Source organism: Amblyraja radiata, chromosome 28 (genome assembly GCF_010909765.2).
Source record: "Amblyraja radiata isolate CabotCenter1 chromosome 28, sAmbRad1.1.pri, whole genome shotgun sequence".
NCBI classification, from domain to species: Eukaryota; Metazoa; Chordata; class Chondrichthyes; order Rajiformes; family Rajidae; genus Amblyraja; species Amblyraja radiata.
The window spans coordinates 424227-440453 of record NC_045983.1 but is presented as its reverse complement, the minus strand read 5'-3'; the positions used below and the strand labels follow the sequence as shown (position 1 = coordinate 440453).

At 50.2% G+C, this 16227-nt stretch overlaps 1 protein-coding gene across 1 annotated transcript in view; it reads left to right on the top strand.

The window, feature by feature from the left end:
* Positions 1-16227, top strand: part of LOC116988697 (arachidonate 15-lipoxygenase B-like) — a 328224-nt gene that overhangs the window by 2818 nt on the left and 309179 nt on the right. The window contains exon 2 of the mRNA XM_033045541.1: positions 7981-8061. Within this exon, the coding sequence (XP_032901432.1) occupies positions 8036-8061 (26 nt within the window). The 5' untranslated portion in view covers positions 7981-8035. The remainder of the gene's footprint in view (positions 1-7980; positions 8062-16227) is intronic.

Below are 16227 nucleotides of genomic sequence, written 5' to 3'. Positions count from 1 at the left end.
CTCTCCTCTCCCCGCCCCTCCCTCTCCTCTCCCCGCCCCTCCCTCTCCTCTCCCCCCTCTCCTTCTCTCCCCCCCTCTACTACTCTCCCCCCTCTCCTTCTCTCCCCACCTCTCCTCCTCTCCCCCCCCCCTCTCCTCCTCCCCCATCTCCTCCTCTCCCCCCCCCCCCTCGTCCTCTCTCCCCCCTCTCCTCCTCTCCCCCCCCCCTCTCCTCCTCTCCCCCCCCTCTCCTCCTCCTCCCTCCCCCTCTCCTCCTCTCCCCCCCTCTCCTCCTTTCCCCCCTCTCCTCCTCTCCCCCCCTCGTCCTCCTCCCCCCCTCCCCTCTCCCCCTCTCCCCCCTCTCCCTTAAGTGAGTGAGTTAAATTAAGCGAGTACCCTTAATTTGGTTTGAAAATGAAAATATGGTTAGAGGTAAAAAAGCACTGGGTTTGGGTTGAAGTAAAAAGGCACACTCACTCCCCCCTCCCTCTCCTCTCCCCCCGTCTCCTCCTCTCCCCTGCTCCTCTCCCCCCCTCCCCTCCTCCTCTCCCCCTCATCCCCCCCTCTCCTCCTCCTCCCCCTCTCCCCCCCCTCTCCTCCTCCCCACCCCATCCCCCCCCTCCTCCTCCCCTCCCCCTCTCCTCCTCCACCCCCTCTCCTCCTCCCCCCCCTCTCCTCCTCTCCCCCCCTCTCCTCCTCCCCCCCTCTCCTCCTCTCCCCCCCTTCCTCTCACCCCTCCTCTTCCTCCCTCTCCTCCTCTCCCCCTCTCTCCTCCTCTCCCTCCCTCTCCTCCTTTCCCTCCCCCTCCTCCTTTCCCTCCTCTCCTTCTCTCCCCCTCTCCTCCTCTCTCCTCCTCTCCCTCCCTCTCCCCCCTCTCCTCTCCCCCCGCTCTCCTCTCCCCCACTCTCCCCTCTCCCCTCCTCTCCCCCCTCCCCCCCTCTCTCTCTCTCTCTCCCCTCTTTTTCTCCCCCTCCTCCCCTCCATCCCCTCCCCCACCGTCCCTCCCCTAAACTCCCCTCCCCTCCACACACCCCTACTCCCTTCCCTCCACCCTCCCTCCCCCTCCCTGCTCTCCACCTCTCCCCGCCCCTAATCTCACACCCCTCTCAGCACTCCCTCTCAGCACTCCCTCTCTCTCCCCCTCTCTCCTCCCCTCTCTCCTCCCCCTCTCTCATAGAAACATAGAAACATAGAAAGTAGGTGCGAGAGTAGACCACCAGGTCCGTCGAGCCCGCACCGCCATTCGCTCATGGCTGAACACTAAACAGACACACTTACCCACAAACAGTAGACACAAGACACAGAACACAAGACACTACCCTCCCCTTTATACCGCTATCACCCCTCTCCACCCCAAGAACCTCGCGATCTCCTGGGGGAGGCAAAAAACCGGATAAAAACCCAGGTCCAATTCGGGAAAAAAATCCGGGAAATTCCTCTCCGACCCCAATCCAGGCGATCGACACTTGTCCAGGAGATCACTCAGGTCTTACTATACTAACCATACCTAGTCCATATCCCTGCCCTCTCCCCGTAGCCCCTTATCCCCTTGGCAGCTAAAAAACCATCTATTTTAGTCTTAAATATATTTAAAGTTTCTGCTTCCACTGCTCCCTGGGGCAGTGAATTCCATAAATTAACCACCCTCTGGGTGAAGAAGTTCTTCCTCATCTCAGTTTTAAAAGAGCCCCCCCTTATTCTGCAACTATGTCCCCTAGTTCTAGTTTCCCCGATCATTGGGAACATCCTCGGTGCATCCACCCGATCAAGGCCCCTCACGATCTTATATGTTTCAATGAGATCGCCTCTCATTCTTCTAAACTCCAAAGAGTAGAGTTCCAGCCTACTTAACCTTTCCTCATATGTCAATCCCCTCATTGCAGGAATTAATCTTGTAAACCTTCGCTGCACTGCCTCCAGGGCTAGTACATCCTTTCTTAAGTATGGACCCCAGAACTGTACACAGTATTCCAAATGTGGTCTCACTAATACTGTGTACAGCTGCAGCAAGACCTCCGTGTTTTTATACTCAATCCCCCTAGCAATAAAGGCCAAAACTCCATTGGCCTTCCTGATTGCTTGCTGCACCTGCATACTAACTTTTAGTGATTCATGTACTAATACCCCTAGATCCCTTTGCGTTGCATTACAACGCAGCTCCTCCTCATTTAGAAAATAACTTGCCCTATCATTTTTTTTCCCAAAGTGAATGACTTCACATTTATTAGTATTAAATTTCATCTGCCAAGTTGTTGCCCACTCACCTAGCTTATCTATATCCTTTTGCAGACTCTTCCTATCCTCCTCATCCCCTACTTTTCCTCCCATTTTTGTATCGTCCGCAAATTTTGATATATTACACTTGGTTCCCTCCTCCAAATCATTTATATAAATTGTGAACAACTGGGGTCCCAGCACCGACCCTTGCGGAACCCCGCTAGTTACCGGTTGCCATCCCGAGTATGAACCATTTATCCCCACTCTCTGCTTCCTATTTGTTAGCCAATCCTCTACCCATGCTAATATATTACCCCCAATCCCATAATTTTTTATTTTTAGCAATAGTCTCTTATGTGGCACCTTGTCAAAAGCCTTTTGGAAGTCCAAGTATACCACATCCACCGGTTCCCCTTTATCCACCCGGGTTGTTACTTCCTCAAAGAATTCGAGCAGATTCGTTAAACAGGACTTCCCCTTCACAAAACCATGCTGGTTCTGTCCGATGAAGTCATGTTTATCCAAGTGCCCCGTTAGTGTTTCTTTAATAATTGTCTCTAACATTTTACCCACCACCGATGTTAGACTAACCGGTCTATAGTTACCCGCCTTCTGTTTACTTCCTTTTTTAAATATAGGTGTTACATTGGCCATTTTCCAATCCACTGGGACCGTTCCTGCCTCCAGGGAGTTTTGGAAAATTATCACCAATGCATCCACAATCCCCACCGCTATCTCCCTCAAGACCCTTGGATGTAATCCATCAGGCCCAGGGGATTTATCCTCCTTCAGTCTCATTAATTTCCCTAATACCACCTCCTTGGTGATCTTAATAGTATTTAGCTCCTCCATTCCTACCGCCCCCTGTTTATCCAGCGTTGGAATATTTTTGTGTCTTCTATGGTGAAGACTGATACAAAATACTCGTTTAATGCCTTTGCCATTTCCATGTTCCCCACCAACAACTCTCCAGTCTCACCCTCCAATGGACCAACGTTCACCTTAGCCACCCTTTTTCTTTTTATATAGCTATAAAAACTCTTACTATTAGTTTTTATGTTGTTCGCTAAATTCCTTTCATAGTCTATTTTCCCCGTCTTAATTAATCTCTTAGTTATTTTTTGCTGACCTTTAAATGCTTCCCAATCCTCTACCCTCCCACTATCTCTGGCTACCTTATATGCCCTTGCCTTCAGCCGAATACTATCCTTTATAGTTTTACTGAGCCATGGCTGACTGTTCTTACCCTTACCCCTTTTTTTCTTCATAGGAATAAATTTTTCTTGAAGGTTATACAGTATACCCTTAAACGTACACCACTGCTCATGTACCGTCTTATTCTTGAGTCTGCTATCCCAGTCAACTTTGATCAGCTCAGTCCTCATACCTTCATAATCCCCCTTATTTAGACTAAGCACCCTAGCCTGAGTTTCAACCTGCTCCCCTTCTATTTGAATATGGAATTCGACCATATTGTGGTCACTTGTTCCCAACGAGTCCCTAACTATGACATTTTTAATTAATCCTGCTTCATTACACAGGACCAGATCCAAGATTGCCTCCCCCCTTGTCGGTTCGGTGACATACTGTTCTAGGAACCCGTCTCTAATACATTCTATAAACTCTTCCTCTAGTCTACCCTGCCCAGTTTGGTTTGCCCAATTAATATGAAAATTGAAGTCCCCCATGATTACAGCAGTTCCCTTTTTACATGCGTCGACTATTTGCAGATTTATGTTCTGACTAACAGCGTCACAGCTATTTGGAGGTCTATAAATTACACCCACTAGTGTTTTTTTCCCCTTATTATTCTCTATCTGTACCCAAGCTGTTTCACTATCCTGATCCTTCAACGCAATATCCTTCCTCTCTATTGCCGTTATTCCCTCCCTTATTAAAAGGGCCACCCCTCCTCCCTTTCTTTCCTGTCTATCTTTCCTAATTGTCGAGTACCCCTCTATATTTAACTCCCAGTCCTGATCTCCTTGCAGCCATGTCTCCGTAATGGCCACGATATCATAACTATATATACTTAATTGCACCGTTAATTCATTTATCTTATTACGCATACTCCGTGCATTTAGATAAAGCACTTTCAGATGATTTTTACTACCCTTCCTTTCCGTTTTTGCCCCTTTTACATCTAGATCTTTATCTTCACAAATTCTGTCTCCTGTCACATTTTGAATTTCCGCTTCCCACTGATACCCTGCTCTATTTCCTCTACCCCTGCCGTTATTACCCCCCTTGATACCTCCCCCCCCGCTACTTAGTTTAAAGACCTCTCTACTGCCCTAGTTATATGATTTGCCAGGACCCCAGTCCCAGCACCGTTCAGGTGAAGTCCGTCCTTACAGAACAGATCCCCCCTGTCCCAGTACTGGTGCCAGTGGCCCAAGAAACCAAACCCATTATTCCCACACCAGTCTTTGAGCCACGCATTTAGCTTTTTAATTTTACGTACCCTCGCCGATTTGGCCCGTGGCTCAGGTAGCAATCCGGAGATCAGTACCCTCGAGGTTCTGCTTTTTAATTTATTCCCTAACTGCTCAAACTCCTTCAGCAGATCCTCCTTCCTCGTCCTTCCTATGTCATTGGTCCCCACATGGACCACGACCACTGGATCCTCCCCCTCCCTCTGCAAATTTCTCTCCAGCATCGCAGAGATATCCTTAACCCTAGCACCGGGTAGGCAACACAGCCTTCGGGACATGTTCTGCTGGCCGCAGAGAACCTTATCTACCCCCCGAATAATACTATCCCCTATCACTACGGCATTTCTTCTAACTCCCCCCTCTTGAATGGCCTCCTGATCCACGGTGCTGCAGCCAGGTTGCTCATCCCTCCCACAGCCCCTGATCCCGTCCTTACATTGAGTAAGAGCCTCGGTCATGCTCGTCAGGGACAACGGCTGTGGCTCCTGCCGCATCTCCTCCTGGTTCCCCCTACCTGCCTCGCTTATGGCCACACCTTCCTTTCCTTGCTCACTGCCTACTGAATTAGTTAAACTGGTCGGTGTGACCATCCCCTGGCACAAAACATCCAGGTAATACTCCCCCTCCCTGATGTACCGCAGCGTATGAAGTTGGGTCTCCAGCTCATCAATGCGGAGCTGGAGTTCCTCTAGCCTCAAACACTTACTGCAGCTGTAGGGATCTTCTACATCAATGGTGTCGACAAATTCCCACATCTCGCAGTATTGGCACATCTCCTGACCGCCCATCTTATATAGGTAATTAACTGGTCCTGTTTAAGAATCCCCTACTGTATTGATACACCCCTTATTTATATAATCCTACCTCCTATAAATGGGAAAGTACTCACCCCAGCCGTAAATTACCTACTGGTTTGGCTGTCTAGTGGTAATTCCGTCCGCTCTTCCTGTCTGGTCCACTGCTCCCTTGCAGTGCGATGCAAACCTCTTTGCCTCTGTTAGTCTCTGTTAGTCTCTCGAGCCGCGGCTCCGTCCGTCCTCCCTCGGCGACAGCACCTGTGGCACCGCGGTCGTGACGTCCCCTTCCGTTCCTGCAGAGCCTTCCTGTCCTGGGCGGAGTCTGCAGCTAACTGTGTGCTCACGTCCGTTAAATCAAACGAACCTTGCTACTGCACACCCCAGGCGAATGGTGAGAAAGGCCTCAATCAGGAAGTGGTGTGCCTCAATCAGTCCTCTGCAAGTGGTGTGCCTCAATCAGTCTCTGCAAGTGGTGTGCCTCAATCAGTCTCTCCTCCCCCTCTCTCCTCCTCCACTCTCCTCCCCTCCCCCCCCCCCCCCTCTCCCCCCTCCCCCCCCCCCCTCTCTCTCCCGCGTCTCTCTCTCCTCTCTCTCTCTCTCTCTCTCCCCCCTCCTCCCCTCCATTAGCGTGAGTGCGGGGGGGGGGGTAGTTTAGTGTGTGACGCTGCATGTCGCCTCTCCCCCCCCCCACAACCGCACGTTAGGGGAACAGACCCAATGGGTCTGCCCTTGGTCTAGTATATATTGTAAATAGCTGGGGTCCCAGCACTGAGCCTTGCGGTACTCCACTAGTCACTGCCTGCCATTCTGAAAGGACCCGTTACTCACTACTGTTTGCTTCCTGTCTGCCAGCCAGTTCTCTATACACATCAATACTGAACCCCCAATACCGTGTGTTTTACGTTTGTATACTAATTTCTTACTTGGGACCTTGTCGAAAGCCTTCTGAAAGTCCAGATATACACATCCACTGGTTCTCCCTTATCCACTACTAGTTACATCCTCAAAAAATTCTATAAGATTCATCAGACGTGATTTACCTTTCATAATCCATGCTGAATTTGTCCCATGATTTCACCGCTTTCCAAATGTGCTGCTGTCCCATCTTTAATAACTGATGTTAGACTAACTGGTCTGTAATTCCCTGTTTTCTCTCTCCCTTTTTAAAAAGTGGGGTTACATTAGCTACCCTCCAATCCTCAGGAACTACTCCAGAATCTAAAGAGTTTAGAAAAATTATCACTAATGCATCACTATTTCTGGGGGTACTTCCTTAAGTACTCAGGGATGCAGACTGTCTGGCCCTGGGGATTTATCGGCCTTTAATATCCATTCAATTTGCCTAACACCACTTAGGCCCCTGGCACGGGAGCACACGGTGTCCACAGGGACTTTGGGAGGCCGTATGGGGGGCTCGAGTGTGTCGTGATATGAATGATAATATTGTCATTTTCATGGTTGATGCAAACTGCGCAAGCAGTACCTTGTACCATAATTATGCCATAAAAGCTCCTTAGATTGATATAATATGGAAACAGTTTCTTCAGCACAACTTGCTCATGCCATCTGACATGCCCCATCTACACTAGATCCACCTGCCTGCGTTTGGTCCATATCCTTTTAAACTTATCCATGTACCTGCCCAATTGTCCTTTAAATGTTTTGATAGTCCTTGCCTTAACTACTTCATCTGTGAGTTTGTTCCATACACCCAGCATCCTCTTGTAAAACACGAGTCCCCCTCACTTTAAAACCTATGTCCCTTGGAAAATCCTCTATTTTTGGGTAAAAGACTGCACTCACCCTATCTATTTCCCTTATGATCTTATACACCTCCTAAGATCACCCCACATCCTCCTGCACTCCAAGGAATAAAGCTGTGATTTTTCAAAAAACTCAATCATATTGTGAGATATGCTGTCCCATGTTGTTGGCAAAGACAAATTGGCTGAAGGGCCTGTTTCCATGCTGTGTGACTATTGCAGAAGAGAATGAGGCAAGACATTGGCCAGTAAATCAGATCACAGCTATCATTCACCTCAGTGCATTGTACTCGAGATTCCCATATCCCTCTGACCCTGGAATGTCAAGACAAGTCAAGTCAAGAGAGTGTATTGTTATGTGTCCCATATAGGACAATGAAATTCTTGCTTGCTGCAGCACAACAGAATGTTGTACGCAAAAACACAGAGCAGTTCAGTTCAATATACACACAAATAAGCAGATAAGTGCAATAGGCTGTTACAGTTCAGAGTCTGTTTGTGACAAATTTAATAGCCTGATGGCTGTGGGGAGCAGCTGTTCCTGAACCTGGATGTAACAGATATCTGGCTCCTGTACTTTCTGCCTGATGGTAGCTGAGAGATAAGTGCGTGGCCAGGATGATGTGCGTCCTTGATGATGTTCGCTGCCTTTTTGATGCAGCGATTGCGATGTCTGTAAATTTCTCACAGATATCTATCAGAGATAGGGCAAGGCTTTGCAAAGCTCGTGGTCTTGAAAGGAGAGTGACGTTTGGTGTTTGTTCTGATAATCTGTAACTGTTCTCCCAGCCCAGAAAAGAAACGAATACAAATCTCCAATCTTGGAACATACTGGGTGGATGAAATGCGGAAGAGGCAAGAGGAATATCAGTGAGTAGATGTTGTGCTGAATAACAAAGTGTTGATATAGTAGATGTGGAGGAGGATGTTTCCACTAGTGGTATAATCTAGGACAAGAGGCACAGCCTCAGAATATAAAGATGTACCTTTAGAATGGAGATGAGGAAGAAGAATGTCTTTAGCCAGAGGGTGGTGAACGTTTGGAATTCATTGCCACAGACAGCTGTGGAGCCCAAGACATTGGGTATTTTTAAAGCAGAGATTGACAGGTTCTTGATTCGTGTGGGGTGTCAATGGTTATGGGGAGAAGGCACGAGAATGGGGTTGAGAGGTAAATATAGATCAGCCATGATCGAATGGCGGAGTAGACTCAACAGGCCGAATGGCCTAATTTTGCTCCTATGTCTTATGGCCTTATGGTGCCTGTCTGTCTTTTTACCAAAAATAATTTATTTAATTACGATCACGATACAAAACAAAACCACGGTAACCATGGTAACACACCCACCCCCATGCTACACAACCACCACCATTCTGGGGCAGGGGGTCAGTGTTGGGGCAGGGGGTCAGTGTAGGGGGAGGGGGTCAGTGTTGGGGGGGGGGTTCAGTGTTGGGAAGGGGGTCAGTGCTGGGGTCACAGGGGTCAGTGCTGGGGTCGCAGGGGTCAGTGCTGGGGTCAAGGTGGTCAGTGCTGGGGTCAAGGGGGTCAGTGCTGGGGTCAAGGGGGTCAGTGTTGGGGTCACGGGGTCAGTGTTGGGGAGGAGGTCAGTGTTCGGGGAGGGGTTCAGTGTTTGGGAGGGGCTCACTGTTGGGGCAGGGGGTCAGTGTTGGGACGGGGACCAGTGTTGTGGTCAGGGGGTTAGTGTTGGAACAGGGGGTCAGTGTTGGGGTCAGGGGGTCAGTTTTGAGGTCAGGGGGTCAGTGTTGGGGTCAGGGGGTCAGTTTTGAGGTCAGGGGGTCAGTGTTGGGACAGGGGGTCAGTGTTAGGGAGGGGGTCAGTGTTGGGGTCAGGGGCTCAGTGTTGGGACAGGGGGTCAGTGTTGGGGTCAAGGGGTCAGTGTTGGAAGGGTTCAGTGTTGGGCAGGGGTTCAATGTTGGGGAGGGGGTCAGTGTTGGGGAGGGGCAGTGTTGGGACAGGGCGTCAGTGTTGGGGAGGGTTCAGTGTTGGGACAGGGGGTCAGTCTTGGGGAGGGTTCAATGTTGGGACAGGGGGTCAGTGTTGGGGAGGGGGTCAGTGCTGGGGCAGGGGGTCAGTGTTGGGGCAGGGGTCAGTGTTGGGGGAAGGGTCAGTGTTGGGGGAGGGGTCAGTGTTGGGGCAGGGGGTCAGTGTTGGGGAGGGGGTCAGTGTAGGGGCAGGGGGTCAGTGTTGGGGCAGGGGTCAATGTTGGAGGAAGGGTCAGTGTTGGGGGAGGGACCAGAGTTGGGGGAAGGCTCCGTGTTGGGGGAGCGGACCAGTTTTGGGGGAGGGGGGTCAGTGTTGGGGAGGGGCTCAGTGTTGGGACTGGGGGTCGGTGTTGGGGGAGGGGCTCAGTGTTGGGGATGGGGTCAGTGTTGGGGAGGGGTCAATATTGGGGCAGGGGGTCAGTGTTGGGAAAGGGGGTCAGTGTTGGGGGAGGAGTCAGTGTTGGGGGAGGGGTCAATGTTGGGGGAGGGGCTCAGTGTTGGTGGAGGGGTCAGTGTTGGGGCAAGGGGGTCAGTGTTCAGGGAGGGGTCAATGTTGGGGCAGGGGGGCCTGGAAAGCTTTGCCAGGGGTAACGGCATACAATAGTGGTGTTTAAGAGGCTATTAGGCACAACGAAGACCAGGGAATAGAGGGATATGGATCATGTACAGGCAGATGAGATCAGTTTAACTTGGCATCATTTTCGGTATGGACATTGAGGGCTGAAGGGCCCATTCCTGTGCTGCTACGTTTTCTACAGTGCATCAGGGATTTACTCTGTCTCGGCTAGGTTGTGTGATGTGTTCGAATGACGCCCGGTACAAATGACAAATTGATTAATCTGATTTACTGATCACTTTCATGCGTCCTTAAGGTTCAAGGTACATTTATTTATTGTCATTCGATAAAAAAACATGGCGTCCACATGAATCATGAACGAAATTTGTACTCAGGTCCGAGCAGCGTAATAGTGCAGTAAGACATCAATAAAGTACAGTAAAGACGTCAATAAATTCTAACATATAAAAACCTTCCACAATAAATCTAAATAATAATGAGCCTATAAATAAATAGTAAAGGTACAAAAGCAGCATGGTTAAAAGACAGCAGCATAATAATGCCCATAGCCGCAGCAGTAGCGGTGGACAGTTCACTGAGGTATTGAGGGTTCAGTCAGTGAGGTAGGGAGTTTACAATTCTCACGGCCTCGGGGAAGAAGCTCGCTTTTAGTCTTGTTGTCCTGGCCTTTATCCTGTGCAACCTTTTCCTTGGGGGTAGGGGGGCAAAGAGTACATTTACCGGGTGGGTGGGGTCCTTCATAATGTTTGAGGCTCTGCTCTTGCACCTGCTGATGTAAATGTCCTCAATGGCAGGGAGGCGGTTATTTGTGATTTTTTGGGGGGCATATTTGAGCACCCTCTGCAATGCATCATTAATTCTTAATGATGCTGCCATGTTGCAGGTCCAGGTGGGGCCGTTAGAAATGTGCACCCCCAGATATAAAACTGGTCCCCATCTCCACAGCTTCTCCTCCGATGTAGAGGGGAGGGGAGGTGTAGCCGCCTTTCCTGAAGTCCACAATCACCCCATTTGTCTTCCCCACGTTGATGTAGAGGCTGTTTGCTTTACACCAGACTTCAAGTTCTCCCACCTCCTGTCTGTAGCCCGACTCGTCATTGTGGGAGATTAATCCCACCACGGCCGTGTCATCTGCAAATTTCACAATATGACTGTTCGGGTGTTTGGCTGAACAGTCATAAGTGAGAAGAGTGTACAGCAGGGGGCTCAGGACACATCCATGTGGGGAGCCGGTGTTGAGGGTAACGGGGGGGGGGGGGGGGGGTGAGACACCGTAGATTTTAACAGGCTGTGGCCTGTTGGTCAGGAAGTCTAGTACCCAGTTGCACATGGATGGTTTAAGTCCAAGCAGCAGCAGTTTGTTGACTAAAGTCTGTGGAATAATGGTATTGAAGGCAGAACTAAAGTCCAAGAAGAGCAATCTGACATATGAGCTCCTGTTCTCCAGATGAGTGGGGGTTAAGTGAATGACGGATGAGATTGCATCAGATGTAGACCGGTTCTTCCTGTAGGCGTACTGATGAGTGTCCACATTGATGTTAATGCTGTCTTTTATGTGGACCATAACCAGCCTTTCGAAGCATTTTGTGATTATCGGGGTGAGAGCCACCTCACTCAAGCCTGACACCACTGACTTTTTTGGCACAGGGATGATGGTGGCGGTCTTGAGGCATGTCGGAACCACAGCTTGGGAGAGGGAGGTGTTATAGATGTCAGTCAGTACCCCAGTGAGTTAGTGAGCGCCGTCTCTCAGAACCCGTCCCGGGGTGTTATCCGGGCCTGCTGCTTTGCGGGGGTTGACTCTCATCAGGGACCTCCTCACATCCTCAGTAGTCACCCTGAGAGGCTGCTCACCTGGTGGAAGTGTGAACCTGCAACTGGGGGAGGTGATGGACGCCTCAAAGCGAGCATAAAAAGTGTTCGGGACATCAGGAAGAGATGGGTCCCTGGGGCATGCAGCATCCCTTTTGTGTGCCCTGTGAAGGCCTTGATGCCCTTCCACATGCTCTGGGGGTGATTGGTGGAGAAATGACCTTGGATTTTGAGAGCATAGTTGGCTTTTGTTCTCTTAATCCCAGCGTCCAGCTTCCTCTCATGTCTCGTCTCATGTTTCAGGTGGGCTGTTTATGCACCAGGTGTTCCTCGACAAGTCCTACAGTACGATTGTTACACCTAAGGTACTGGAAGAGAGAAGGTGGGAGACAGTGAGAACGGGAGGGAAGCATGGAATGCCAGCATCCCCGGGTGTTGTACCTCTTGTGAACAGGTTCACCCACTTAGAAGCTGTCGGGACAGAAGAGGTGTTTACACTGTGCGGCGGATTGCCTTGTGATGCGAATAGGGCTGTTGAGCCAAAACCAAAAAGGCCTAAGGCAGGCAACGCCATTGTAGTGGGAGACTCCAGTGTGAGAGGTACGGACAGGGGTTTCTGCGGCAACAGACGGGATGCGAGGACGGTGTGCTGCCTTCCTGGTGCCAGGATCCAGGATGTCACGGACAGAGTGCAGAGCATCCTCAAGGGCGAAGGTGAACATCCGGAAGTGGTAGTGCATGTCGGCACAAACGATGTCGGAAAGAAGGGGATGAATATTCTGCAGCGTGACTTTAGAGAGCTCGGAAAAATGCTGAAAAGCAGGACCTCCAGACAACTGGTTGGCAAACAGGAAGCAAAGAGTAGGAGTAAACGGGTCCTTTTCACAATGGCAGGCAGTGACTAGTGGGGTACCGCAAGGCTCAGTGCTGGGACCCCAGCTATTTACAATATATATTAATGATCTGGATGAGGGAATTGAAGGCAATATCTCCAAGTAAGCGGATGACACAAAGCTGGGGGACAGTGTTAGCTGTGAGGAGGATGCAGGAGGACTGCAGGTGACCTTGGATAGGGCTGGTGAGTGGGCAAATGTTTGGCAGATGCAGTAAATTGTGGATAAATGTGAGTGTTATCCATTTTGGTGGCAAAAACCAGGAAAGCAGACTATTATCTAATGGTGGCGGACGAGGAAAGGGGAGCTGCAGCGAGATCTGGGTGTCATGGTACACCAGTCATTGAAAGTAGGCATGCAGGTGCAGCAGGCAGTGAAGAAAGCGAATGGTATGTTTAGCTTTCATAGCAAAGGATTTGAGTATAGGAGCAGGGAGGTTCTACTGCAGTTGTACAGGGTCTTGGTGAGACCACACCTGGAGTATTGCGTACAGTTTTGGTCTCCAAATCTGAGGAAGGACATTATTGCCATAGAGGGAGTGCAGAGAAGGTTCACCAGACTGATTCCTGGGATGTCAGGACTGTCTTATGAAGAAAGACTGGATAGACTTGGTTTATACTCTCTAGAAGTTAGGAGATTGAGAGGGGATCTTATAGAAACTTACAAAATTCTTAAGGGGTTGGACAGGCTAGATGCAGGAAGATTGCTCCCGATGTTGGGGAAGTCCAGGACAAGGGGTCACAGCTTAAGGATAAGGGGGAAATCCTTTAAAAACCGAGATGAGAAGAACTTTTTTCACACAGAGAGTGGTGAATCTCTGGAACTCTCTGCCACAGAGGGTAGTCGAGGCCAGTTCATTGGCTATATTTAAGAGGGAGTTAGATGTGGCCCTTGTGGATAAGGGGATCAGAGGGTATGGAGAGAAGGCAGGTACGGGATACTGAGTTGGATTATCAGCCATGATCATATTGAATGGCGGTGCAGGCTCGAAGGGCCGAATGGCCTACTCCTGCACCTAATTCTATGTTTCTATGTTTCTATGTTCCCAAAAAAATCCAATATGATAAAGCCAAGGACTTGCCGAGATCCCACTTGAAAGACCATTGCCCGCCATGCCATGTGCATGTCACTGGTATCACCGGGCCACTGCCTTCAGCCCACATGTGACCTCTCTGTCCGCTGAGAGCCCGGCTTCTGACCTGCACCCAGGCATTAACCCAGATTTAGTTTAGTTTAGACATTCTGCACGGAAACAGGCCCTTCGGTTCACCGAGTCCATGGTGGCGCAGTAGTAGAGTTGCTGTAGACCCGGGTTCGATCTCTGATTACGGGTGCTGTCTGTACAGAGTTTGTACGTTCTCCCCCGTGACCTGCTTGGGTTTTCTCCGAGCACCTCCACACTCCAATGACGTACAGGTCTGTAGGTAAAATGGCTTGGTTAATGTAGTGGGGACAATGTGTTAGCGTTAACGTGTCGCTGAATCCCACACATTCACATTTTCCTACACACACTATGGACAATTTATACTTATACCAAGCCATTTAAACTAAAAACCGGTACTCCTTTGGATTGTGGGAGAAAACGCATGCTGGTCACGGGGAGAACGTACAAAGTCCGTACAGACAGCACCTGTAGTTAGGAGCGAACCCAGATCTCTGGCACAAAGTGCTGCAAGGCAGCAACTATTCCGCTGCGACACCGTTTCTTGCCCTCCACTCTGTGACCAGATGCGGCGCCTGGCACACTGGCATCTGAAACTTGCACCCTGCCTCTACTTCCTGCCGCCCACATATGCCCACCCCACAGGAGTGTGCCCATGCCACACCACCACTCCATGCTGCCCACGCTTCCATGCGTGGGTTCCCTGGTGTCTACGCCTCCCCTCCCTAACTCTCCCCTCCCCTCACCACCCCTCCCCTCACACCACCCCTCCCCTCACCACCCCTCCCCTCACACCACCCCTCCCTTCACCCCACGCCACCACTCCCCTCCCCAACTCTCCCCACCCTCTCTGCACGCAGAGTCCTTGCTGTGGCCATTCCCAGGTCTATTCTCACGCTACCATCAACAGTGGGTCTTGCAGTGTGCTGCTGAGGGTGCGACCCCACGCTGCAAGCTCCAGCTGTTCCCAGCTGTGGTCTGCAGTTGGGTCGACCAAAACCTCTGGGTGGCTGTGAAACAAACACCTGACATCGGCAGTCCTTCATGTTCGGCTGAACCTGTTCCTTCTGTCTTTGTTTCTGCAGCATTTCACAGCTGGGTCTGAGTGAAGAGAAACATTCTCAGGTTCGCCTAGATGCCTACATAAGTCCAGTCAAAGGTACGTTTTTTCTCCAGAGCCTCGGCTACCCATACCCCTCTTCTCCGAGCACAGCCTCGGATGTATCTCCAGAATGTAGATGAGGAGGAATTTCTTTAGCCAGATGATGATGAATCTGTGGAATTCATTGCCGCAGACGGCTGTGGAGGCCAAGTTATTGGGTATTTGTAAAGCAGAGAATAATAGGTTTGTGAATAGTAAGGGTGTCAAAGGTTATGGGGAAAAGACAGGAGCATTAGATCAGCACGATTGAATGTTGGAGCAGACTCAGTGGGTCGAATGGCCTAATTCTGCTCCTATGCCTATGGTCTTTTGGACTTAATATCCCGAGGTTTCATTGTCTCTGGTACAGAACTGCCACCACCCACATTGTCACTAACGACTGTGTGTAGGGAGCTTCCTGCAGGGGGCTGTGGGTAGTGGGCAGGGCTGTGATGCCCTTCTCTATAATGCCCAACACTGCTGCCAAGAGGACAAGGACCAACCCAGGCTGGGCATGGCTTCAACACTGCTGGAAACTCTGCTACTGATTCAGAAGTGTTGGAGGGGCAAGTCATCCCTTGGGTGAGGAGAAGGGCCAGTGGAGCAGAAAGCCTCCCAGGGGACTCATCTGACACCTCTTGAACTTATGTCCAGTGACAATCTGCTCAAGTGACATGTAGCCTCTGAGTATATGCTGAGTGGGAGAGACGGACACAGGGCCATGGGCTTAATACAAGAAATCTTACTATCCCACGTTGATGAAGTTGTGTGGCACAGTGGCGCAGCTGGTAGAGTTGCTACATCACAGTGCCAGAGACCTGGTTTCTATACAGACCTCGGGTGCTGTCTGTGTGTGTGGAGTTTGCACGTCCTCCTTGTGACCTTGAGGGTTTCCTCTGGGTGTTCTGGTTTCCACCCACACTCATGGTGATGTGCGAGTTGGTAGGTGAATTGTCTTTTGTGCCAATTGTCCCGAGTGTGTAGGGAATGGAAGAGAAAGTGGGATAACATAGAACTAGTGTGAAGGTGATTGATGTCGGTGTGGACTCGGTGGGCTGCAGGATCTGTTTCCATACTGTATCTGTGAACTAAACTAGAACGAATGTCCATTCTTCCAATGTGGGATGAGATGAACATGTGTCTGCTTTGTTTCCTCAGACTATGTGATGGACCATTGGCATGACGACAGGTTCTTTGGTTATCAGTTCCTGAACGGATCGAACCCCGTACTCATCAAACAGTATAAAGAGATTCCAGAAAAGTTCCCCGTTACAGAGCAAATGGTCGGCCCCTCTCTTGGGCCAAATACCAGTCTACAGCAGGAAGTCCAGGTCAGTCGCAACACGGCTCCGAACATCAGCGGGAAGGAGTACAACAATTGTTCCAGAGAAAACAATCATCGTCTATCCAACATCAACCTCTGAAACACCTCTAATCCCGGCAACAT